This window comes from Garra rufa, chromosome 5 (assembly GCF_049309525.1).
Source record: "Garra rufa chromosome 5, GarRuf1.0, whole genome shotgun sequence".
Classification (NCBI taxonomy): domain Eukaryota; kingdom Metazoa; phylum Chordata; class Actinopteri; order Cypriniformes; family Cyprinidae; genus Garra; species Garra rufa.
Genome location: NC_133365.1, coordinates 39,729,566 through 39,757,415, shown reverse-complemented (window position 1 = coordinate 39,757,415; position 27,850 = coordinate 39,729,566). Strand labels below are relative to the sequence as shown.

Sequence of the window (27,850 nt, the reverse complement as noted above, 5' to 3'; positions counted from 1 at the left end):
TTGGCTTGAACAGACTTGATATAAACTTGAAAACAAACACTCACCGAACAGCAGGTTTACAACATTAATATGCGACAAGGACCATTAAAACACAAGGGCTATTTATACAGACAATGAGGGACACATGACAAGAATGAACCAATCAAAAACAAGGAACAAGACCATAGCAACAAAGACAACCAATCAGAACAAGACACATGGAACAAAGGGACCAATGGCAGGAATACATGGGCAAGGGCAAGGGAAGCAAGACACAACAGCATGAACCAATTACAAATTAAAAGACATGAAAACATGAACATAAAACAAAACCCCAAAACAAAACCCAAAACACCCGTTACAGCTAATAATAATTTAATAAATAATAGTAATAATAAAAACATTAAAAGGATTGTTCACCCTCATGTCATTCCAAAGTTTGAAATTCAGACTTTTTTTGTGGAACATAAAATAAGGTATTTTGAAGACTGTTGAAACAAAGCTGTTTCGGTTGCCAATGATTTTTAATGTATGAACAAAAAATACTGAGATGTTTCTTACATTCATTTTTATTTATATTCCATAGTTTATGCTAGGCCGTTGTATCTTAAATGTTTATGTATGATAAATTTTATGTTAAATAAAATAAAATATTCATTTTTAAAGCTATAATTGTAATGTCTACTTGATACTTTCTCATTTAACACAAAAATAGCTTTAAATAATCTTTTGTGGTTATTTTCCGAAAATCTAGATTAAGTAATCGACACATCATGTAATCAATTAGATATTAGTAAAAATGTTAATCGACTGACAGCCCTAATTTAGACATTACAAAAAGTATAATCTAGAGTATTAACAAATGGAAATTCATGTTGAGTTTTGGGTAAAGATTAATTTTAACAGTGTTATTAATTTTATTAGTCTTTAATGATTAACTTTAAGTGAGCATTAGATGATGGCAAAGGTATCTAAATGTAAAAGCCAGAAATAAGCATGCACGACTAAATATATAAACTGATACTGATAAAAAGGATGTAATATCTAACAAGATCTGATATTGTACCATATTGTGCATGTAAACGATCATATCTGAAGAAAGCCGCTACCTATTAAAGTCAAGATTTTATACATTTACACAATAGATGAAACATGTTACATGTGTGGTGCATTTTAGTTTGTACTGATCTATTTTAAGATTTTTGTATGTGATTTTCTTTTAGTTTTACAAACGTCATTATATGACTGATGACAGATCTGTGCTTACGTCTGATTACAACTAGGATGATTGAAGCTTGAGCAAAGTTTAAATAGCTTACATTTTTCTGGCGACTCGCGTTAAGCTGTGTGACGTTAGTTAAGATGATTATGACGATATTCTGCTTACTAGTTGAGTTTTTTTTGTCACTCGTCGGTTCATTTTTCTTGCTCAATCCTACGGTGGTGCTGTATCGCTCTCCCACGAATAAGCACCACACCTATAATCTGACTTTTGCACAGACAAACCTGCAGTACTTCTCTCACTCCTTTTTTTTGTTGTTGTTTGAGCATGTAAGTCAAGCATAATAATGTCTAGGTGGCATTCAAGCAGAAGCAGTGCATAAATATGCTGTTGGTCCTGCTCTTTGTTGTAGCTCTGAACTGAAGCATAGCAACAGTGTCCCGTCTAGTCATAAACATGCATGTAGAGGCAAACGTGTACCCCGTGTTGGTTAAAAACATGTGTTGAACTTAATCTTGGATTATAGATTTTTTAGTCACTTAGTAAAATAAAATCACTTAGTATTATGCACATCAAGGTTATTATAGATACCTGAAAATAAAACCATTACAAAAAAACGTATAATTCAACTAGTTAAACTTAAACTAAAATTGAAAAAAAAAAAAACTGCACTCCCAGTCAAAAGTTTTTGAACAGTGGAACAGTCTCTTCTGCTTACCAAGCCTGCATTTATTTGATTCAAAGTACAGCAAAAACAGTAACATTTTGAAATATTTGTACTATTTAATATAACTGTTTTCTATTTAAATGTGTTCAAATGTAATTTATTTCTGTGATCAAAGGGGGAATTATATTTATCAAGGATGCTTTAAATTGATCAAGATATTTATAATGTTACAAAAGATTTCTATTTCAGATAAATGCTGTTCTTCTGAACTTTCTATTCGTCAAAGAAACCTGAAAAAAATCTACTCAGCTGTTTTCAACATTATAGTAATAATAAAACATGTTTTTGAGCAGCAAATCAGAATATTATTATGATTTCTAGAGGATCATGTGACTGGGGTTATGAGGGAAACAATTCAGCTTTGAAATCACAGGAATAAATTACATTTCAGAATATATTCAAATAGAAAACAGTGCATTTAAATGGTAAACATATTTCAGAATTGTACTGTTTTTGCTGTACTTTGGATCAAATAAATGCAGGCTTGGTGAGCAGAAGAGACTTCTTTAAAAGGCATTACAAATCTTACTGTTCAAAAACTTTTGACTGGTAGGGAATACAAGAAAGAAACTAAAACAAAATTTCAAATAAAAACAGAAAATATAAAAAAACCAAAAAACAAAAATAAACTATTAATAGAAACAGCATCTCATTGATACTAAAATAACACTGCTGCACATTTTGTAAAATTTGAGGTACGACTGAAAACTCTTCAATTATGATCTGACCTCTGACATGTGGTTTTGACTTAATATTACTCAGATTCTCAGAAAACTGTGAAAACTGATATAAAATAAATGTATCTTATCTTTTTCAGTTATTGTGTGCTGAACTGTTGTATTTATAGTGTGACTGTATTAATAAAATCATTATCAAATTAGTTTGTAAACTTTATTGGATTGCTTATCAGTATGCAAAAAAAATGTGTGTATGAAAAGTTTCTCAAATTGTCTGAGTGAGTCGATGGGAATTTAAATGTTGTTCGAATGAAATTGTGGAGTCTGTTTTTTCTCCTTCCCCTCTCTTCTCTCTGTGGTGGGTGTGGGGTTGAGTTTTGGGGTTAGTTTGGGGGATTGCTGTTGCTTTGGGAACAACCTGTGGAAGCCTCTGTTTGTTGCTAGGAGATTTTATGCTTTCAACAAGAAAATCTGTCTCCCCCTTCAACTGAACCCCCACTCATGCACACAGCGCACACACACAGCACACACAAAGCTTTGGAGTTGTGGAGTTTGCCAACTGATTAATTTGGAAAATAAGATGTTAATAACAAAACAAACCTTATGATTGGATGCTCTATATGGTTTTACGTATCACTCACCCTTCCCCTATACACTACTGGATCTGCACAATATAGAACATATAATAGGCTACATTAAGTAAACTAAATAAAGTATTAATAAAAGTATTTAAACACTTTCTTTGCACTATAAATGAGAACTTAATATTAAAAAAAAAAAATTCAAATTTTTTCATTGTAAAAAAAATATATTAACACTTTACAACAAGGTTCCATTGTAATAACTAATGTGAAAAAACAATAAATAATATATTTATTACAATATTTATTAATCTTTGTAATGCTAGTTAATAAAAATACAGTTGTTCATTGTTAGTTCATGTTAGTTTACTGTGCATTAACTAATTTTAACAAACACAACTGTTCATTTTAATAATGCATTGGTAAATGCTGAAATTAACATTATGTAAAATTAATACATGCTATTGTTCATTCTTAGTTCTTGTTAACTAAAGTAGTTGATTAATGTTAACTAATAAAACTGATGGTAAAGTGACACCAAATATGTGACCCTGGACCACAAAACCAGTCTTAAGTAGAACGGGTATGTTTGTAGCAATAGCCAAAAATACATTGTGTGGGTCAAAATGATCAATTTTTATTTTATGCCAAAAATCATTAGGATATTAAGTAAAGATATTGTTCCATTAAGATATTTTATAAATTTCCTACCGTAAATATATCAAAACTTAATTTTTGATTAGTAATACGCATCGCTAAGAACTTCATTTGGACAACTTTAAAGGCAATTTTCTCAGTATTTTGAATTTTTTGCACTCTGAGATTCCAGATTTTCAAATAGTTGTATCTCAGCCAAATATTGTCCTAACAAATCATGCATCAATGGAAAGCTAAAATCAATGGAAAGTATAAATCTGAATTTCAAAAAAATGACCCTTATGACTGCTTTAGTGGTCCAGGGTCACATTTTGTGCAAATATCATGAATTTCCAAGGCATTTTCTTATGGTTACTTGACATGAACTTTCATAAAAAGGTTGAAATATCTTGTAGTAATAATTTTATATCAACAGGTTAGAAGAGACATTTCTGTTTTATATTTTTCTTCATCACATGACAACAAAATGGCTTCCTATATGTTGGTTATGCCGCACTGACCTTGAATTGATTAATGTTTTTAAATGTTTTTTGATAGCTTCACTAAAATCATATTACTTATTGTTATTATTTTATGTCAAAGTTTAGACCCTATTTTGTCATCTCTGAACAGTAGGCTACACCTCCTAGACAATTTTCAAATCCAGAAAATATCAATATGATTTTAATGCACGTTCATGATCACATAGATGATATATTCAACTAATTCTGCATCTTAATTGTTAACTTTGACCAGAAAAAGCATAAAGTCAGCCTTTTCAAAAGATATTCTGCTTTGAAAACAGTTGTTATTGACTTTATGGACTTCTTCCTTCTCTGTATAACTTCCTGCAATAGCATTTATGAGTCCGGGGACTATATTTGTCGTCATATGCGTGAGTGTTTATAACTCCCATCCCCCTTTCAAAACTCTTCCTTGGCATCTCCCCCCAATGCTCCCCTCCCCTCCACCCCCGATTAGCCGGTCCTGACTGCACCATTACCATGAGAATAGCGGGGAGCAGCGAGCGGGTTAAGCTCGGGACTGCTGAGAGAGGGGAGACGAGGCACTCAATGCAACGCTAATTTTCTGCCCGGTAGGAGAGCGAGAGAAAGGAGAACAAAGGCGAGCATAAGAGGCGCTGAGAACCGCGCGCTTTTACTGCGCGCACCTGCGTGCTCAAAAGCGTAGGACAATGAGACTCCGAAACGGCCAATTACGGCCCGGACAGCCACTCGCTTTCTCTCGTGGAAAAAGCGGGCAAAGTCTAAAAAAAAAAAAAACGAGAGAAAGGGAGGGATATTCTTCCGACCTCTGTGTTTTGATCCTCCTAACTTTTATCAGTTTTAATCGATGTCCACTTTCTTCTCGGGGTTAGGTGACGGAGGTCAGATGTCCCCTCAGCACTCGCCAAAACTTAAGACCCTGGCCCTCCCAAATCAGTGTCCCTCCGCACTCATTGTTTCCTTCACTTGCTTAATTTGGTGCGTTTTAGCTGATTATAATATTAGTCATATCGACTTAAATGTGTTAATGTCGAGACCATAAGCCCGCTATCGTATTAACGATGAATTAAACGAGTCTGGTCGCTGTTAAATGAAGTAGGTCCATATGGGTTTTGATTAATCATTGGAACAAGCTCGTTTCAGCAATTTCGCAATAAAGGCCGATGTGTTTGGGCTGGGCTGTCTTGCACTTATCACATTATCGTCTAATTCGTGAAAGTGTGTAGGTTGTGGCGCCATTGAAAAGCAACACCTGTCATGTTATCATTAAACAAACTTAAGCTTTACTTACTTTCCAGCATTTGCTACTTATGAACGTCACAATGTAAAGTGTGTTTGAACATAGCTGAATTTGTAAATCTGTGCAAGAGGAAAGGATGTTGTAAAATGCTAATCATATGTTTTAAGTAACTTGTAGCTTCAGCCCTGATGGACATTTCTTGGGCCTGTTGCAACAAACCTGTTAACATTATTATTTCTAGAGTTTTTTTCATTAATTCCTTAATTCTTTTAAATTCTTGTTTATTTCTGTTGTGTTTTTTTCTTTTTGTCTGTTAAAGCTTGCTGAAATGAACTTTCATTACACGATATTGTTAAATTTAGTTGTAAAATTAAGAAAAGCATCTTGTTTTCGTATTAGAATATGATGAGAACAAAGAAAGACAAAAGAGTGTACAAAAATAATAAAATACTTTATTACATTTTTTTGTTGTTTTTCTATCAAGGTTGTCAAGTCACATACAAGATTATTAACCCTTACTATAAGGGCTTAAAAGTAAAAAAGAAACATTTCATAACAATACATTCTTAGTCAAACAGTCTTTTAACAAGCTCATAAAGTTTTCGTTTTTAATGAACATTATTCAAAACGTTTTGACTCCCTTTTTTTTTTTACACACAACACTTCTATTCACAATGTTCTATTTCTCAAAGAGTTGAGAATTAATTGTTCTCTTTTTTTAATAGAAAATACAGTCAAATCCCTCTAAGCGGGATCTCTATTTCATTTTCACGTTTTAATGCGACAAAAATCTGTTGAAGCTCAGGGCATAAATGTATCTACACTAACAAAAAAATGTCTAAACCGTTGTGCATTTCATAATTTTGCATTACCTAAACAATGAAGAGCAGCACAATGTTACAAAGTCTTATGGTATGAAAGCTTAAAAGTACAACTTGGGAGACTTTTGAGGTGTTTCGATCATCAGGACGAGCAGCGACTGAGGGAATGTGTGCTACGTTCCCTTCTTTCCCTATTTAGCGTTCTCAGCCATGCCTTTGTCAGTAGTCAGTGAAATATTAAACTGGTTGACTATGCAAATAATAAGCAGTAATCAACCATTTGGCTAGTCGATTAATTCCAACAACAGTGCACCAGGCCCCAGTGACATAATCATCGAACATTATGCAGAAAACAAAGACATGGACCTTAAAAAATGGTCATAGAGAGGGGCGACACACATTCCGCACAATATTCTGAGGCACTTCAACAAGGCCAGAAGTCCAGCTGCCTTGGGTTTTCCAGTTCAACCGTGTGTCCACACACCCTCATCCTTTTTTACATATCAAGTTAATGTTCACACATCTACAACCGACATCGGTGGCCCTCCAGACTGTTCCCTGATCAGATGTGAGTGAGAGGTGCTGTACCGGTGAGGTAATGCTGTTGGATGTTGGAATAGCCTCTCTGTGCTCCACTGTCTGTGGTGTCTCCACCAGGGATGTACATGCTAATCATGTCCCTCAGGTCTCCTTGTAAAGGACCCCGCTGGTGGCTGTGGGCTCCGGTGGGAGAGTGAGACACCTGGTCTGGTTTCACCATGGACATGACTGGGCTGGGCTGCTGTGGAGTGCTGCTGTAGGACATGGGGCTGGAGAGAACAAAAAAAAAAAACAGTTTAAAGACTATTCAAAACTAAGTTTATCCTGAGTATGTTGTTTAGTGCACATGAAAATATCTGTGAGAATAGTTATAAACTTACTTGTAGGAGTTTGCACCATTCATGTACGTCTGTGCGGTGGCCATGGCGGAGGGATACTGGAGGGCGGACAGATCATAGCGGTGCAGCTGCTGACTGTAACCCAGAGCATCCGTCTGCATGCCAGTGTAGCCACCTGTGTGACCCCAGCCGTAGCTATCCATCCGCGGACTTCCACCTGATCCTTGAGCCGCGGCTGCCGCCAGTAAGTTGCCGGCTGAGAGGGGATACTTAGCAGCGGGGTTGTCCTTCTTCAGCACTGGTTTTGTCTTACGACGGGGTTTGTATTTATAATCTGGATATTCCTTCATGTGAAGAGCGCGAAGTCGCTTGGCCTCGTCTATAAACGGCCGTTTCTCCGCGTCCGTCAGCAGCTTCCACTCGGCGCCCAGGCGCTTGCTGATTTCAGAGTTGTGCATTTTGGGATTCTCCTGTGCCATTTTGCGCCTCTGGCCCCGGGACCAGACCATAAACGCGTTCATGGGCCTCTTAACTTTGTCCATAGGATCGCTACTCTGTTGTTGTTGCTGGTTGTTGACAGCCGGTTTGGCGGTTCCGTGAGTCACTCCACCGTTCAGCTGGGTCATTCCCTGCGCGCTCTGGTGCGTCGGTGGCACGGCGGATTTCATGTCGTGTTCCAGCATGCTGTACATGGCTGACCACAGAGGTTAGTGGTGATACTTGAGTATCACCGTAAACTACTAAATAACTGAATAAAATCAAATCCACTGACTTTCAGTGTCCGCGAAAGCTAAACGTTTACGCGTTACGTTCTGGACACATAAGTCCCAAAGACAAGAGCGAGCTGATTGTAACTATAGCCAGAAGTGTTTGTAAACGCCTGAAGACTATCAACAAGTTCTAAAGTGACGTTAGTTTGCCTTAAAAGCGAAACAGGTCCGAGCTGAACTCACTGTGCGTCCTGCCTGCGACTCTCTCAGTGCTTGAGTGATAATAGAATTTCATCACTGTCCGCCTCCAGCTGCTTTCTTTCTCTCCACATTAGCATCACTAAAGAAGGGGTGCGGTGAATGTGGAGAGGCCAAGAACAGGAGGAGGATTCAGTTTTGGGGAGAAGAGTTTCTGTCTTCACCTGCAACTCTTTAAACGGATTTTACAATATATAGTACTTTGTTGTACAGTGGCCATAGTTAATTCTCAAAGTCATTACACATCAAGTTATTAGTATAAGTTGTACTGAAAATTCATACACATGTATATTTATCCATAGCTTCAATGAAGTCCACAGTGCGTTATAAATAGCTCATTATTTTTTCAGTCTTCCTCTCTCTTTTTAAATTCTGACCAAAACAAAGTAATCTATATATACTAATAGACACTTTAGACACTTGTTACCTGTCGAAAAGGCAACTTTTGGACAGTCATTTGTTTGTGTTATTGCACAAAATGGATGCCATTCCTATATTTTAATATGTCGAAGTTTTAAGTTTGTTTAAATATTTAAAATATCTTTTAATGTTGAGTTATGCCAGATAAAGCTACATTTACTAGATTTGAGCTGAAGGTCATAACACTACAATGTGCTTTTTAGTTTTAGTTTTTAGCAACATATATAATGTCTTATTTAAAATGGTCTCTTACTGACAAATCCCACAAAATATAAGAAAACAGTGATTACAAACATGCTGAAGACATTTCCTTATATCTGAAGAATTTACATTTTGAAAGGATGATGTTTTCATCATGACAAAGTTTTTTATTTTTAATGAAATTCTACATTTTAAAAAGTGTTGATTGTTGATTGAAGTTATGAAGACAACAGGGTTGATACATAACCTAAGGACACTTTAATAAAACTTTTTAATGAGTTATGTTCACTAAAATCTCACATCTTTCTCTCTGTTTGTATATATGTACACTGTTGGTCAAAAGTTTGGAATAATTAAGTGTTGTTTATGCTTTTTCTCTTATGCTCTTCATGGATGCATTTATGTTAGCAAAATACAATAAAAAACAGTAACGTGAAAAAAAGTTCCTGTGATGGCAAAGCTGAATTTTCAGCAGCCATTACTCCAGTCTTCAGTGTCACATGATCCTTCAGAAATTCTAGTATGCTAATTTAATGCTAATTTTGAAGAGAAGGAGCGATGCAAACAGCATGCAAATAATTTTTGGAAATGCTGTGCAGTGATTCATAATGAAAGAAAATGAAAATGAAATCCAAAATATTTTTGTTGATGCATTAAGAAAACTTTTTGTGATAATATTTAATCATAATCATACCAATTATAATTATAGAATTTACTTAGAAGTTTTGTTGCAGTTGTGCACTGCCGCTTTAAAAACTTGGAACTGAAACCTTAGAATAAAACCAGTGGATTTAGATGCTATCACATGAAGAACATCAGGTTCCTGATTTAAAAAAACAAAAACAACACAGCACTTTTTTATTTGTATGGTTGAAAACTTTTTTTCCTTTTTCTCTTTTAGCTATCTTCCATGATGCCACTGAACTCAGATGTCTTCGACCCCAGTGAGTCGTCTTCTCTAATGACCGCAGGTGTGAGTAGTTACTCCTTATCACCCAGCCATCCATACACATTAGTTTCTATAGGCATCACTTCACACTTCTATTGTGAGCCCTGCATCCCCAAACACAGCCACTACGACTGACCATCAGTAAGAAGTGTGACAATGAACTCCCCCCCCCTCTGAGTTTAGCTTGTACTAACACATCATCTGAATGTTCCTATAAGGCCTACAGAAAAGCTGTTAGAAAAATGACTTCATTAGGTCATTATAATAACTTACAAAAGTTACTAGTTAACTATTATTCTGCAAAACACTCTTAAAAATAAAAGCTTCTTTATTGGCATCCAGGGTTCCGTGAAGAACCTGTAACATCCTTTCAAATGCACAAAAGGTTCTTTATAGTGGAAAACGGTTCTTTAGATGAATAAAATGTTCTTTTAAGATTGAGGTTGTTCTATGGCATCACTGCAAAACCCCCTTTTTGGAATCTTTATTTTTAAGAGTTACATTTTCATCAGTGAGCAAACTCATCCAACCCTTAACACAACAGAATAAGGAGGAGTTGCTGTACTCCATTCTCTTCTTTTTGTTTTAGTTTCTTCCATCTAATAATTGACGACGTGTCTAATAGTTGTTTTTAGGACTGTTCACTGAAAGGTTCTTTGGGGAACTCAAATTGTTTTATCTATGGAATCACCTTTTGGATTTTGCATTATTTTTCTTTAAAGAACCAATTTATTAGATCCTCAGCACTCCAAGAACAGGAGGAGTTTCTGTACTCTCTTCTCCTCTCCTTTGTTTTAGTCACTTTAGACACTCTTAAAGGATTAGTTCACTCCCAGAATGAAAATTTCCTGATCATTTACTCACCCCCATATCATCAAAGATGTTCATGTCTTTCTTTCTTCATTCGAAACGAAATTAAGGTTTTTGAGAAAAAAACATTCCAAGATTTTTCTTTACATAGTTAACCTCAATTGGTTGAAGGTCCAAATAGCAGTTTCAGTGCAGCTTCAAAGGGCTCTAAATCATCCCAGCCAAGGAATAACGAATAAATCAGTCATTTTCTAAAAGAATGATATACTTTTTAACCACAAATGCTTGTCTTGCACTAGTTTGACCTCACACATTATGTAATCACGCACGCATGACCCAGCGTTTGTGCAAAGAAAGTCAAACACCCTTTACAAAAAAAGGTAAAACAATGACGTTGGCCAATTTTAAAGTTTGAGGAGAAAAAGAGATGGAGTTTTTCGCCTTACCCTAACTTTTTGAACTGAAGTACACAGAGGAAAAACTAACCACGCAAGACGAGCATGGTTAAAAACTATATAAATGTTTTTGTTTTTAAGAATAATGATGGATCGTTTCCCTAGATTAGACCCCTGTTCCTCAGCTGGGATCGTGTAGAGCCCTTTTGAAGCTTCAATGTAGACCTTAAACCCGTTGGCCACCATTAAAGTCCACTATATGGAGAAAGATCCCGTAATGCTTTCCTCAAAAACTTAAGTTCATTGCGACTAAAGAAAGAAAGACATGAACATCTTGGATGAAATGCACTCTTAAAAAAAATAAAGGTTCTTTATTGGCATTGATGGTACCATGAAGAACCTTGAACATCCCTGGAACCTTTCAAAAGCAGAAAAGGTTCTTTATAGCCTAAAAAGTTTGTTTTAGATTTTTAAAACATTCTTGAAAATGGTTCTTCTAGGTACTGTTCACTAAAAGGTTCTTTGAGGAACCAAAAATGGTTCTTCTATGGCGTCACTGCAAAAACTCTCATTTCGAACCTTTATTTTTAAGAGTGTGGGGGTGAGTAAATTATCAGTACATTTTCATTCTGAAAGTGAACTTCTCCTTAAAAAATAAAGGTTCTTCATTGGCATTAATGCTTCCGTAAGGAACCCCGTTAACATCCATGAAAACTTTCCATTAAACATATGGTTCTTTATGGTGAAAAAAGTTTAGTAAAGTATATAAAATTGTTATTTTAAGAAAACAATTCTTCTATGATATTGATGCCTTTTGTGCCTTTTTTTAGGAGTTCATGTGTAATGGGGGCTGAAAGTAATTCTACTATATGAGCCCGATCATAAAAAGTAAGTCTATATAATTTTTTGCTAGACGTGCTCTATAAGTGCCATTGTAGAAACAATTTTGAAGATACTGAAAGAATATGATGATTTGTAAGGCATAAAACGTGTTGATTTTAACCAGCTGCAGCCATGAATTGTCTCAGTGTTGTAAAACCAGAATCTCCTATTGGCTTAGTATGTTATCTCTGGCTTTGTGACACGTTGAGTGAGTGAAACCTATGGCCCATTTTACCACACCGAAATTCTGTGAAAAGCAACAAGTGGTATTAACTCAAACGAGAGCAGAAATGTAAAAAAATCTCACGCTTGACACGTGAGCTGCCGTTTTCCACTGGCTCACGGCCTGACGCTGCAAAAGCCCACTGTACGGCGTCAATATTGACTCGAGCCATTGTCGCAGGTCATTGTCACACACTTATTATACAATTAACCTTACTTTATGTGGAGGCTGAATATGGAGTGTGCCAGAGCTATTGTCCATGAGTCATTCTCATGTATGGGATCAGTCTCATTATAAGCAAGAGCAGGAGAATAAAGAGAGGAAACACATTGATGTCTCCTGGTGTTGTGTCGACAATCAAATCAAAATTTAAGTGGGGGCCTCGCGAGAGAGCCGGAGAGTCCAGAGAAAGCCTGAAAGAAGCCAAACATCATACATGCGAGAGACGCAGAGATCCAGAATGACAGATTGGATGGTCGGAGATAAAAGAGAGAGGAAAAAATGAAGCAGGGAGGGAGGGGGGGCTTCGAGAGAAAAGAAAGAGCGATGGACAGAGGGAGGGGAGGAGGACGGTGGTGGAAGAAAAGCAAGAGAGACAGCAAGGGGGGGAAAAAGGGGGTCGAGAAGAAAGAAAAAAGTAAGAGGGAGAGAGAGCAGAGGAGCAGGGGGGTTGGTTAGTCGCTGGAGAAAGTTCTTAAGCTTTTTCAATGACAAGCAGATTGAAAGCCCCTCTATTCAGCCTCTCTCCGGCTTCTGTTCTCATGTAAATGGAGTCTGCGGCCTTCCCTCCATCCATCACACTGCCCGGTAGTCCAGCCAGGCCTTTACGAGCCTCCCACTTGCAAAATCACCATGCCCCACAAACACTATGGCCACGGAAGGGGGGTGGGGAGGCAGCGAGGCCACCTACGCTGTGCGAGAAACTGCAACGCGGCCGTTGGGGATGGTAAGGTGCCATGGAATAGCGATGGGGATGAAGGTGATGAAGAGGCTGATTTGGAAAGCAGTGCATTTCCTAATTACTGGCAAACTTTTCCACTTCCAGTGTGCCAGAAGCTGTTTTTTTAGTTTGTTTGCAACAAGCATCTCATATACGCCTTCATGCATATGCATATACCACATGTTGATTACTTCTCTGGTAAAAGGCAAAGCAAAACACTTGCCTTTGTTTTGACTTTTACCCAAATTGTTATAGAAGTTTATAACAAATTCAGTGTTTGCAATGAGGATCTTTCTAATAGTTTCTAATAGATTCAGACTTTTTAGACTTTTCTAGTGTTCCTTACACTTCAGAAATAGATGCTTCTTAAGCTCTGTGTTTCTAACTACTGCAATTTGTTTGTTCATGCATACTAAAGTTTTAGATCAGCTGTGTGGAGCCTCCCTCCAGTGTTGAACAATGGCATTACAGTATCTTTTTCCAACAAATGACTTTTTTGTAAACCTGTTAGTCCCGCAAAATATAACAGCAATTATGGGTGAACAATAAGTTCACATGCAATAAAAGACCATTCCAGATTCTGTTTAAAAAAATTTCTGAAAAAAAAAAAAAAGAATCTAAAATCATTTGTACAGATTCCAATTATTCATTACACTAGCTATAAAAATGTAAATGTATATGGGCCATTCTACAGAATTGGTCCAAACTGCTGTCCCACAACCAAAAAACATTAAGTATTTAAATCTTAGATGTTTACGAAGACCCTTCTATTATCTATTGAAATCCACAATAATATTTAAAATATCAGTAAGCTTACTATATATAATATACTACTATACATCATTTATTGGGTACTTTCAATTGGGAGGTGGCTGTCCCGAACCCTAACCCCTAAATTTCAACTTATGAAAATTATATTGAAATACTTTTGGGATTTTGTACCATTGTTGTTTTTAAAAGCATCTTTTTGATTCCTTCAACAAGAACAAAAATGTTTCTATTTTCTTCATAAATCATGAAACAGTGTATGTTTTAGTCCATTGGCTGAGACTAATTTTAACTACAACCCTAAATTTATGATCAGGAAATATTCATGCATCCCTCTCTCTCATAGCTACATGCTGAGTAGGCCCCATCATTTTGAGGTAAATGTGTTTAAAAGTCTGAAAAATCTGTGTAACTTTAAGAAACGTCACTACCAAACACTGTTTTTCTGCAATTAAGCACACTTTTTTGGGAGTTATGCCATTACATTTAGTTTTACGTTTACCATTGTTCAGAACTGTGCTAGCTAACCATGTGCTGATTAGCATCTTTGAGCTTTTAGAAAGTATCTAAAATTGTCACTACCGAGACATTTAGTTTCGGTAGTGGCATCCTTGATTTTTTGGGTGACAAAAGGGAACAAATAATCTTCATATTTGGGGAAATAAACTAAATTTTAGTACAGTTATGCAATTTTTTTTTTTTGTATTTTAGTATGTTTGAGTAGTGTTTTAGTATGCAAGTTACAATTTTGTAATGTAATGTGGTCACTCCCGAAGCATTACTTTTTACTACCGAAACTAATGTGTATATATACAATAAATCCTTATTTTTTTGCCTTTTGCAAAGAAAATCTGGATTTAAAATACAACAAATCTTAAAATTACACTTGAAATATTGTTAAAACTAACTGTTTTCGATTTACCTCATTTTTTTGTGGATGTAGATGTAAGCTATATATTACTGTATTTCACTAGTGACAAATTTGGGGAGAGGACAAATATTCCAAAACTTGAAAATACAATATGGGAATTTACAGCACTAAAATGTGTACCTTTTATATTATACAATTTGCATACATTAATTTTTTTTTCTGTGATCATTCAACTAACCATCCATTTAGTCATTTTAACAACTGAAATCTAGGACAATAAATAAACAGAGAAAAATGACACCTTTTGAAGTTAGGCTGTAGCTTTTATTGAAATTTCCCCCTCCTCCAAAAACCAAAATGCACTTATAAAATAACTTAAAATGTAAAAAAAAAAAAATGATTTCTTCTCCATCACATTTTTGTACCAGCTTCAGTCAAATTTCATTTGGGTATGGACTTCAAAATATATCTAAATTCAGGAAGTCCACAATACTCAGACATCTTATATTCCATTCAAGGGTGATTAAATAGCTCTGGCACAGTTTTACAGCAAACAGTACAGCAGCTACAGTAACTACTTGGATTTTACAGTCCGAGTAGTTGGATCTGAAAACACTAATCAAATCCAATGCTTGTCATTTTGTTTTAAAAGCTAGCACACTTTTACCACATGGCCTACTTACATCAGCAGCATGAGGTGTGCTTTAAAGAAACATCAATGCACATCAATGCACACAAGCTGGAAACCAGTAGTCCAATTACCCATCCGAAAAATCAAATAATTCCCAGCTAAAAAAACAAGCCCAGGATGACTAATCGAGAGCGGAGTGGCAGAACATGCTACTCTTCTCAATAAGAGAAGATGGCTGAGCCCATATTTCACAATGTCTATCATTAAATTTGGAGATAAAGTGATGTACATTCAGCATCAGAGAGTTATAAAATTGTATCAGTTTTGGGGTAGATGAAAAGACTAATTTGCAATTGTGGAGGAGCAGGGAGTTGCACGTTCCCTGTGCTTAAACTAGAAAATAAAGAGAGAGATTGTGGAGATGGGGAGAAGGGGGTGACTCTAGATCAGATCAAATAAATCTTTAGATCAAATCAGCCACATTCATGGGCATCTCTTCTACGGTAGTGTTGTAGAAGGTCTCGATGTCCCGCAGAGTACGCTTGTCATCTTCTGTCACCATGTTGATGGCTACACCTTTCCTGCCAAAACGGCCTCCTCTACCAATCCTAAGAGTATAACAGAAGAGGTAAACTTTAACTTAATAATAAAACAGCATTGGAAATAATTCATTAGCTTAAGCCAAGCTCAAGGTCAGAATAATGTACCAAATACAAACCTATGAATGTAATTCTCGCGATTGGTTGGCAAATCATAGTTGATCACCAAAGACACCTGCTGGACATCAATACCTCTGGCCTATGAATGAGATAAAGACATTTTCTTTTTTATTTCCAGTGTTTTCCAATATATATACAGTTGAAGTCAAAAGTTTACATACACCTTCCAGAATCTGCAAAATGGTAATTATTTGACCAAAATAAGAGTGATCATACAAAATTCATGTTTTTATTTAGTACTGACCTGCATAAGGTATTTCACATAAAAGACGTTTACATATAGTACCCAAAATTGACATACACTTGATTCTTAATACTTCGTTGTTACCTGAATGATTTGTATACTGATAGTTGTTCATGAGTTCCTTGTTTGTCTGCCTGCTTTATCTTTAGAAAAATCCTTCAGGTCCCACAAATTCTGTTTTTTTTTTTTTTGCGTTTTTGTGTATTTCAACCCTTTCCAACAATGACTGAAGACAAAATAAGTTTAATTTACCATGATTTTAAAGTTCAAAAAGTGCATCTTAATGCATGTTTTTTTCCTTCTGAAGCATCAGTGAGCGTTTGAACCTTCTGTAATAGTTGCATGAGTCCCTCGGTTGTCCTCAGTGTGAAAAAGATGGATCTCAAAACCATACAGTCATTGTTGGAAAGGGTTCAAATTCACAGTAATGCTGAAAAACCAAAGAATTTGTGGGACCTGAAGGATTTTTCTGAAGAACAGCAAGCAGTTCAACTGTTTAGGACAAACAAGGGACTCATGAACAACTATCACTAAACAAAAAACAAAACACAGCTGTGGATCATTCAAGTAACAACACAGTTTTAAGAATCAAGTGTATGTAAACTTTTGAACAGGGTCATTATTATTTTCACTTGTGGACTATATGTAAATGTCTTTTATGTGACAAATCTTATTCAGGTCAGTACTAAATAAATAAAAAGCATTTGTATGATCCCTTTTATTTTGGTAAAATATGTAGGTAGGTATGTAAACTTTCAACTGCATTTAACGTTTAATTTTTTTGTTGTGTGTAGTTTGATAAAGCTAAGGATAGAATGAGCCATCCATAGCAGGATACACACTATTTTTATTCCAGAAACTATTGTTACCCCAAAGCACTAGAGGGTGCTATGGAGTTAGGGAAGTCTGGCAACTTCATCTGTTATATGAACCCGATTTTAACGAAATTCATTCCATTAGGAGAACAAATGAAGCATGAAACATGCACTAATGTATTTGCTCACCAGCAGATCTGTGGTAATAAGGACACGGCTAGAACCAGAGCGAAACTCCCTCATAATCAGGTCACGGTCCTTCTGGTCCATGTCTCCGTGCTGACAAATATAACACACAGTGCCTGATTAGCACACACCACACTATATAATACATTATTCACATTTTAGCAGTGTTCATTATGCTTGCAAAGACATATATAAATGCAGGCTTGGTGAGCAGAAGAGACTGCTTTAAAAAAAACATTAAAAATCTTGCGATCCTAAATATTTTTAATGGTTGTGTGCATGTGTGATACTGGTTTCAGTTATAGTTGTGGTGTGGCACTTCCAGTATTTACCAGAGCAGAGACAGTGAAGTCCCTGGCATGCATCTTCTCTGTAAGCCAGTCTACTTTCCGGCGCGTGTTAATGAAGATCACCGCCTGAGTGATGGTCAGAGTCTCGTAGAGATCACAGAGAGTGTCCAGCTTCCATTCCTAACAAAAACACATGCAAACCAAACCACTAGTCAAAACCAATGCATATAAACACTCAACATGTCCTTTTGAAAGCCCTGATAAATTTGTGTGTTTATACATGTCTGCTATTGTTGTTTTGGACTGTACCTCTTTTTCTACATTGATGTAGAACTGACGAATACCCTCAAGGGTGAGCTCCTCTTTCTTCACCAGGATACGTATGGGCTCTCGCATAAACTTGGTAGTGACATCCAACACCTCTGCAGGCATGGTGGCTGACAGCAGCACCACCTGGAGGACAGATGGCATACCAACATGCTCAGGCCTAAACATTTGTGCACATATGACCTCTAAAAAGCTATTATAACTGGTTGTAATTGAATAGAGGTGGACTCAACAAAGCAGCAACAAAATTTCAATGCCATTTGCATTTGTTCTCAATGTAAAACACGGTCCATTTCACATCCTAACCTGTATGCTAGTACTGAGTTTCTGGAAGATCTCGTAGATCTGGTCCTTGAACCCACGACTCAGCATCTCATCTGCTTCATCCAGCACAAACATTTTAATGTACTTAGAAGCTGGAAGAGAAGTGAACACAAAAAGATGAATTACATAACAATTATAACTTGCAATAACTTGGATTCATGAAAATAATCTTGAATCATGAATGAAAATAATGAAAGTAATTCTTAAGATATATTTAAGTGCAATTCTTCAGAAATTCTAATCAAGTTCTCAAATATTTTCTTAAGAACTTTTTTAGAAAGAAAATGACAGATGAGACCACTATTTGAGTCAGAGTCATTTTCATGAGACCCCTATTTGAGAAATTTTCAGACCCCTATATGAGTCATTTTCATACTTTCATATTTTCATAATACCTTTTGCTTAGCAGTTACTGAATTTCGAATTCAGCAAAAAGTCACATCATAAATAATCATGACAGATCATCACTACACATCCTAGGTTTGGGGATTTGGTTATCGGATATCTTTTTCTCCTAATCTTTAGGAACATTCATTTCAGGAATTTAGTTTCTTTTTTTTTCTTTTTTTTAAAGAAGAGAAGAATGTTCCTAATGTTACTGTTAAATTTATTCAAAATTTTTTAATCTAGTTCCACCAATAGATCTGTCATAGTACTGAGTACTTACAGAGGAACTTTCGATTAAGCATGTCGTAGACTCGACCTGGGGTTCCCACTACAATATGCGGGGCCTCTGCCTGCAGCTTCTGGACCTCATTGCGCACATTAGTCCCACCAATACAGGCATGGCATGTCGCACCCATATAGTCTCCAAGAGCCAGAATCACTTTCTGGATCTGTACGAACAGAGGACATTAACCGTAATGTAACTTGGATCAAAACTAAAAGCAGAGGGTTGCTCAGTTCACAGCCTGTTTTTTTTTTTTTACTTTACACAATACAACCTACTAGCTTGACATTTCCAAGTAAGTAAGAATTTCCATTATTATAACACTGTATTTATTCACAAATACAATTGATATCCCTCTCGTAACCAAAACGTAGTCAGTCCTACACAATGCACACAAGCAAAAATCTGCTTAATCTAACACTGTTTTTACACTGCTGAGGTAATGTAGCTCTGTGCTGCCTCCAAATACTTTGTGATGACGCAACACTGTATTGCAGACTTTCTAAAATATTCAAAGATGGCTCCATGGTCTACCCACAAATTTTTGCAATAGAAAACAACACACGTGTGTAATGCACTACTTTCCATGAAAAGTTACTTTTTTTTTTAAAAAAGATTAACAAAATAATGTAACGTTCTTTTAAAAGGTACATGAACTGAAAAACCAAAAAAAAAAAAAAACCTTGATATTTTGACATTTAAAGGTCCACTGAAGTGCCTTTGAATCACACAGCGTTATTCTATGTGGTGACGTAATTTCAACTGAAACAGGAAAACAGGGCAGGACATCCCCGCCCACTTTGTAAAATAGCCAATAAAGTTCCATTTATATCTGCTCGTGGCAGAGCCGTTGACAGCTACAATCTAATAGATTACCACCTTGGATTCAATATGAAACTCTTAATAAAACAAAATAGTGATCATAATCATGCAGAGGCTGTGTAGTTTAATACATGCCGACTTGCGCATATGATCTGCTCCATGCAATCGCATCTCTCTACCGGAGCCAAAGTACGTAGTAAACTGTGCATGCAGACCTCATTTGCCCCATTGGAAATATTTACACTGTCTAAATTGTTCCCTATTGCCTACATTGTGCATTACATGCCATTCACCATACAGAAAATACTAACACTGTGTACAAATGACCAATCTCAGCCGCAGCTTCAATGTATATTTATAGTTTAGGTGGCGGGGCGCTACGAATTCTAGAGAGCATTTGATTGGACAGAAGGTTTGGTAGGAAGCTGAAGCGCAGCGTGATGTCATCAAAATTGTTGATTCATTATGGCGTAAGTGAGAGACTGTAAGTTTTGAATGCTCATATCTTGTAAACGCAAATTGTGTTGTTGTTTTGGAGCACACTGGCTTATAGATAACCTTAAGGCTAACATATTCATACTAAAAGCCAAAAAAACTTTAATTTTGATTTCATGGGGACTTTATCAATTACAAAACAGCAATTTAAAAATATTTACGTAACACTGAACATTTAACATTTTAGTAGACATTATAGCCTACCAACAAAACACAATTTAATTTAAAAATAATAAGTTAGTAAAATAATATTCTTTGGCCATTTTTAAGACTCTCTTCTTGAATCAGGCATGTGTTTCTAATAGGGTTGGGAATCGAAAATCGATTCCGATTCTAGAATCGGATACTTAAGATAAAGAATCGGATACTTGTTATAAAATTAAAATTTCGATTCCTTGTTTCGATTCCTGGGTGCATTTTTTCATCTAGTAATCTGCCAGGACCTTCCGTGCGTGCAATCTGCCAGGACCTTACATGGTAATGTAAACATCAGTCGATAAGATGGATCGCGCTAAGCATTTAAAAGTGTGTCTAAGCTTTGTAAAACCTGAAGACAAATCTACCGCTGCACGCTCCAGAAGGAATATGTGTTATTTCGTCCCGCAAAAGCCCACATAAAAGTAACTTAAAGCCCCCACGGGAAGACAGGTATCTTCTTCATCTCTTGGCTGCATGAAACAAACCCTCCCAGTAATGTAAAGTCAAAGATGGCCAGAGTAACAGTAACGAACTCACGCGTGCCTAATGTATTCATTCTTGTATATAAGAGTTGTACATTAGGCACGCATAAGTCCGCTGTTGATTCACAAACTATTCATGCTTTCGGGGCTCTGATCCATAGTATTTTTGCGTGAAATTTCAAAATATTTGCATAGTTTTTAAAATGAATGTCCTGTGAGTGTTTTATAATGAATGCTTACCCATAGAGGTGGATCTTGTAAGGGTCAGTGGTGTTTATGCACATATGAGCATCAGCATAAACAGATTTACAATGTATTTACTGTATTTTTCATTTATATGTTTATTTTATAATAAATACAAACAGTAGATATTCAGTCACTTAAGAAAGAGTACTCTGAAGTTGTGAAGAATGTCTGAATTAAATAATTTAGGTGCTTTAAATCTGTATATGCATATTCATGTTAAAAAGTTAGAGCAGAGGGTTTTCTTTTAAATTCAAAAGTATAGCTTTAATTTAAAGTTTGTTTGAATTTTTTTATAACATGCAGGAGAAAAATAAAAACACCTTTCGAGGAAATGTCAGGCATTGCAAAATTGACCCGAGAAGAAGGGGGCCCTGATATAAAAAAAGGTTGAGAACCCCTGTAATAAAATAATATGTTGCAAGCTATCACTGAAAATAAACATGTTTAATATATTAATGTTTGACTTGTGTTTGTTGTTGTTTTTTTACTAAATTGGAATCGAAACTGGGAATCGAAAAGAATCGGAATCGATAAGTGGAATCGGAATCGAAATCGATAAAATTCAAACGATACCCAACCCTAGTTTCTAATGTACAAATAAATGCAGCCTTGCTGAGCAAAGAAGAATGGTATAATAAATGTATTCATAGAGTTGTTGTAATGATATTATTTTTGTCTTTTTTTATTTTATTTTACAGAACAACAGTAAAATTACAGTGCTAACATTAATGAATGGTGACTTTTATTTTGGCAGAAACCAGCAAGACCACCTCAATACTTCTTTTTGTTGACAGCAGCAGATTTATGAATGATTCTCATCACGCTGATTTAGCACAGATTTTCCTTGCGCTTTGGACTTTGAACCCAGGCTAGCGAGCTTGTGCAGAGCTGTCAGAATACATACAATTTGTGCGTGTATTAGACAACATAATATTCTGTAGTTTATTTACTAATGGTTTAAGGCTATTTCGCGATTTCAGTCATCATATAGTAACGAGCAACAACCAGCCCTTTCTCTTCTCATCGAAGGCATGCGACACGGTTCTAAACAGTCTCTCACCGTCGGTGCTTGTAATGGTTTTTGTGTCTTTCTCAGACAGTTTTAAATGCTTCCACACATTGTTCGGTATAATTTATTCGGCTTTTTCGCTTACTGCTAAATTATTCAGCCAAAAATAGCTGTTTGGCCGAATAATTTCAGTTGCTGGACATTCAGTGCATCCCTACTATAAAAACAAGCTGTACGTTTTAGAACTCAAAACTTTCTTGATAGTCTAAAATCAGCCTATACTGAAGCCAACTTGCCAAAACCGCCCACCGATTTGCACATACGTGACCCTGGACCACAAAACCAGTCTTAAGTCGCTGGGGTATATTTGTAGCAATAGCCAAAAATACATTGTATGGGTCAAAATTATTGATTTTTCTTTTATGCCAAAAATCATTAGGAAATTAAGTAAAGATCATGTTCCATGAAGATTTTTTGTAAAATTCCTACTATAAATATATCGATTAGTAGTATGCATTGTTAAGAACTTAATTTGGAGAACTAATTAATTTTGATTTTCTCAGTATTTTGATTTTTTTGCACCCTCAGATTCCAGATTTTCAAATAGATGTATCTCGGCCAAATATTGTCCTATCCTTACAAATCATATATCAATAGAAAGCTTATTTATTGAGCTTTCATATGACGTATACATCTCAGTTTTGTAAAATTTAACCTTATGACTGGTTTTGTGGTCCAGGGTCATATACGTGTAAATAAGAGGTAGGGCTGGGCGATATGGCCTAAAAATAAAATCCCAGATTTTTTCACAAAAAATTCGATTTACGATTTAAATCGATTGGGCACCATATATTTTGCAGTATACATTGCAACTGCATCAGTGCACCAGATCCCATTCTTATCATACCAGACACAGTAAATGTTTGTAAGACAAATAAATATGAGACGGGAGGAAAATATATATTTCCATGCTTTTCTCTTGGACTTATATCGTATACAAAAATATACAATTTTGAACACAGAAATATTAAATAACTGAAACGATCTGCCAGCAGGTGGTGGTAAGACACTGATTTAATTACTGAATCATGTTCATTTGATTCGTTTGAACGGATGGTTCATTCAAGAATAATGCAAGTGACTCCTTATGAACGAGAAATTGAATCATTTCACTAGATTCATTTAAAAACGCACGTTCATTCATAAACGAAACACCGCTGTGTTTGAGTGGAGATGAGCAGCGGCTCAGCTGTGACTTGTTTCAGACCACTTTGAACGACAAAATAGAGCAAAATCAGGCAATAGTGTTATAGTCAGACAATGTAAGTCACTTAATAATAACTTCTTGTTTATTTAACTGTTATAATAAATCAATATCTCATTTACGAACTCCCTTAAAAATGATTAAAAGCCGTCACTCATCTTAGTTTGCAATATCACTAAGATCTATTATAATAAACGAAGCTACTGCCCATTCAGTCTCTTATTGACACTCTCTCTACACTTGAGATACATTAGTCAACGTGCAAAACACATAAATCTTTGAAGCTCCACTCAGCGCAAATACAAATAGCCTATGCTGGTCGCACTCGAGCCTTGATATGCAAATAATTCGCTATTGTCTTCAATCATCTCTCTACTCTGTTTATGTGATAAGTGAAATTGTATGTAATATAACAGGCTAACTTGCTAGCAAGCAGCTAATCATGTCCACTTAGTGACTCGCGTTATTTGCCAGAACGCGTATTTGTTTTCCGTTCTGAATACAGCGGTTAGTTAGGCGCGCCATCATGTGGTCGGACAACATTGCCATTAAGTGCAATTACAATGCATCTAATATTTTTATTAAAAAAATCGCGATACCTCGATTTAATAAAAAATTAAATCGTCTTAAAATGTAAATTCGAATTAATCGAAAAAATCGCCCAGCCCTAACAAGAGGTAAACACAGGTCTATGCAGAAACCAAACGATAAAGATGCTGTGCAGTGCCAAGTTGTGGAAAAACAGTCTTTGCATTGCCTTAATTCTGATCCTAATGTTAGGAAAGAGTGGAAGAATTTTTTTTTTTTTTTTTTGAAGTTCCAGACCACATCAGTAAGAACTTGGTCCTTTGTTCACTTCATTTTTCTGTGGATTTATTTACAAACAAGGAACAATTCAACGCTGGATTTTCAGAAAGACTGAAACTAAAAGACGATGCTGTGCTGACCATAATGAATCCGACAGTAATGTCGAACCACACAAGTGTGAGTAACCGTTTTTATTATGTGGTCACTATTGCTTGCTTTGTCTGTTTGTCGTTTGATATGTACAGAGTATTTATGCATTTTTAACCTAAATCACAGCAGTGTCCATCTATGAAGGAAGTAGGCTGTCAAACATACACAAGTGTTAGCCAATCATAGCTGTGGGCTTTTACTTCCGAATCTACGATCTGCCACGCCTATTCAAACTGAGCGTTACGATTAGGGGAGAAAATAGCCTATTACAATAAATCAATGTTTTTTGATGTAAATATCATAATAACATTATTGGACCTCAGAGAACAGTACAAAATTAAAAAAAGGCAATTCACGCCCTCTTTAACATTAACATTTAACACAGGCCAAATTATCATCTTGACAAACAACATGGGTTCAGTTCAAGATCCAATTTAAAACATGCAAAAGACAAAAAAGAAAAGAAAAAAAGAATCTGGCCTTATGATTGTGTCAGTTTCTGGAAACCAAGTCATCATGAGAACTCAACAGTATCATTTGCGCTGCTGACAATGGATCTGCAATAAGTGAACCAAAAACAGAGAGCACATAGACAGCACTAACCTGCTGAGCCAATTCACGGGTAGGTGCCAGAACCAAGGCCTGAGAACCTTTCAGCTCTATGTCAATCTGCTGCAGGATGGAGATGGCAAAGGTGGCAGTCTTGCCCGTGCCTGACTGGGCCTGTGCAATGACATCATATCCTAGTGTGGAGAAAAACAACAGGCCAGATAATGAGCTATAACTGATAGAAATTGGATGTTCAGTACAACTGAAGAGGCAGTTCAAAATCCTGGCTGTGCCAATTATATGATTTTCATTAAATGACAATATATTTGTTCCAAATTATTAATAATGTACATAATAACTTCACCATAGGCTTAAAGATTGTGTATTGTTGTTTGTCTTTCTGTAACTTTATTGAAAACTAAATACTTCATATAGAGAGTTTGCACTTGGTCAGTTACCCGGATGCGCAGCCATATTACCGATACTCGAAAGTAAACAACAGCATGGATTGCACGGTTAATGTACTACTAAATACATTGTTCTGCTAATTTATGCTGTCTAAACCATGGAAAAAAACACATGGAAGCTGCTAAATCATATAGAGTAGGACTTAGTAAGCAGGAAAGGGTGCAATATTTGCTAAAGTTAATAGATGGAAAACAAAATATACATGCAAGCAGTATTAATTGAGATATAAGCCTAATATTTCATCTACCTGACCGGAAATTATAAGAAAAAACACAAATGTTGTCAAGATTCTTCCCTGGAAATCCTTGTCCATTTTGGCCAACCACAAACACTCTTCTCCTTGATTTATAACTTTTGGCAGTCTGTAGTACTCTAAATGTTTTCCCGGTCTGACCGATTAATACAGCCCAAAACATGACACTAATTGACCATTTTCAGCAGCAATAATCAGCTAAATACGTGAGTTTCGATCGGTTCAGTGGCACCGTTTACGCTCTGTGCCGCCAATATGGCAGATTGACGACGCGTTGTGAAAACACCCCATAGAAAGCTATAATACAGCTCTCTATCTAACAACAATTTCAGATAAATATATATATATTCTTAAAGTTATCTTACCCTTGATACAAGGGAGGATAGCCCTTTGCTGGATGGCAGAGGGCTTCTCAAAACCATAAGCATAGATTCCCCTGAGAAGAGTCTCACGCAGGTTCATGTCATCAAAGCTGTCCACGATCTCATGCCAGTTACTCTGCAATTACAGGGAAAAAAATAATTAGATGATGATTAAGATACAAAAGACCACAGACAAGCTCAACTTTACTCCATTCCACTCTGAAAAGAAAGAATTGGCTATTTGTCACTCAATGCATAATGCATAAAGGATAACAGGTTGGCAGTTGTTCAAAAAAAAAAAAAAAAAAGGGAATCGCTGACCCCCACAGTGAGGACAAGACAGTCAAAACAACTGACAGCACATTCAATGCCAACCCGCTTCTCACAGCTGTGCCAAGAGAGACATGCAGGGGAAATATTTATGGTGCGCATGTATATATATATATATATATATATAACTGTGAAAAATGGTTATTAACTGCGAAAAGTGGTTATGAACTCACTTCAATGACTCCATCTGGCTCCATGCCCTCGGGGCCATTGTCTCTAGGTCTGCAAAAAGAATTCACATTAGCACCATACAGTTATTCATGACAGAGAGTTACTGTATTGATCTATCAATGGAAACTGTAGTGCAAAAGCAGCAAAACAGCAATATACACTATTAAATATAGACATTATGCTTCTAATATTTTATAAAGCTGTCATATATTATGACTGTATGTCAAAGAGGAAAACGAAATTTTTACATTTGTCATTACCATTTCAAGGCAATGTGACATTAAATATACAGTTTTATAATTAAAATATATTTAGCAGAACAGTTATTCGTGTGCAAATGAATGGATGAATGAATGAATTAATGAAAAGAGAAAAACAGGCTTTACTCGGGGCCAATAATGGGTATGTGTCAAACAAGCTAAATTAAGTGTTTTGAATGCATTAAATTCATATAACGACACATATTTTGCGATCTAAAGCATAATTTTGAGCCGCCTGAACATGAGAGATCGTTTAACGTCAGCGTCAATATCCTCAAGCAAGCAGGCCTGGCTGCTAAGAGCTCATATGCTAACGCCGGTGGGTTTTTACAACTCATTTACGACATTCAAGATCACCAACCACAAGCTACTTCCAACAGCATCTAGAAGCGGAATGTCTATTTCGACTGACAACATGTACGCACATGAGCTGTAATTCATAAACAAACACATTAAGATCGTTAAATTCCGTCTGCCCTACCTCCCTTCATATTCTGCCGACATTATCACAAAGGGCGAGCACACCGCGAAAATGTTTTATATAGTTTAACACGGGTTTCTTACTAAAATTGTGATTGCTGCATTCGACCATCAGTCAGAATATGACCCGCCCCTCGCGTATTCTCATTGGGCAGTACAGACGTCACTCAACAAATGGTCGCCGCCTTTTGGTGTTGGATAAGGTTGAGATGGGCGGTTCCTGTCACATCAGTCTTGCCCTTGCTGAAATCTAATTGGACGAATGCTAAACCTTAAAATATCATTCGCTTGGCCTAACGTGGCGTAGTTCTAGCGTCTATAGATTTTATAGATTATGGCCACTGTGTTCAGCACAGAATGTGAAGTTTGTTTTTACGCAAAAATACATGGTTTTATTGTTGACATGTTTATTTTTGTATACTAAATTTCATTTTAAGTCCTCCTGTGGCGACTCCTATACTGTAGCGGAAATTCAACACCTATACAACTGTTTGTGGTTCTAGAGTAAACTGATCCAAACACAGAAATGTAGTTAGCCTAGTTTGTCATCCCAACTAACAGTAGGCCTATTTTTAATAGTTAGCTGCTGTATTTATAACCATTT

General features: G+C 36.2%; 2 protein-coding genes across 2 annotated transcripts; both read right to left on the bottom strand.

Moving 5' to 3' along the window:
- Positions 1-6,000: 6,000 nt before the first annotated feature.
- On the bottom strand, positions 6,001-8,233 carry sox19a (SRY-box transcription factor 19a). Its single transcript, XM_073840253.1, has 2 exons — positions 7,310-8,233; positions 6,001-7,198 (listed from the first exon to the last, which is right to left on the bottom strand). Exons 1-2 carry the CDS (start codon positions 7,957-7,959, stop codon positions 6,952-6,954), a joined length of 897 nt encoding a protein of 298 aa, XP_073696354.1. The 5' UTR covers positions 7,960-8,233; the 3' UTR covers positions 6,001-6,951.
- Positions 8,234-14,996: 6,763 nt separating this feature from the next.
- Positions 14,997-27,316, bottom strand: eif4a1b (eukaryotic translation initiation factor 4A1B). Its single transcript, XM_073839717.1, has 11 exons — positions 27,248-27,316; positions 26,509-26,557; positions 26,009-26,141; positions 24,977-25,116; positions 18,898-19,066; positions 18,213-18,322; positions 17,889-18,032; positions 17,622-17,759; positions 17,293-17,382; positions 16,044-16,123; positions 14,997-15,933 (listed from the first exon to the last, which is right to left on the bottom strand). The coding sequence occupies exons 1-11, from the start codon at positions 27,268-27,270 to the stop codon at positions 15,789-15,791; spliced, it is 1,221 nt and encodes a 406-aa protein (XP_073695818.1). The 5' UTR covers positions 27,271-27,316; the 3' UTR covers positions 14,997-15,788.
- Positions 27,317-27,850: the final 534 nt, after the last annotated feature.

Coding starts and splice junctions, on each gene's coding strand:
- sox19a (XM_073840253.1), bottom strand. CDS start 7,959: ATGTACAGCATGCTGGAACACGACATGAAATCCGCCGTGCCACCGACG. Junction 7,199..7,309: donor AATGGTGCAAACTCCTACAA/GTAAGTTTATAA, acceptor TGTTCTCTCCAG/CCCCATGTCCTACAGCAGCA.
- eif4a1b (XM_073839717.1), bottom strand. CDS start 27,270: ATGTCGGCAGAATATGAAGGGAG. Junction 18,323..18,897: donor GCTTAATCGAAAGTTCCTCT/GTAAGTACTCAG, acceptor CTTCTCTTCCAG/CTTCTAAGTACATTAAAATG. Junction 17,760..17,888: donor ACATCAATGTAGAAAAAGAG/GTACAGTCCAAA, acceptor TGTTTTTGTTAG/GAATGGAAGCTGGACACTCT.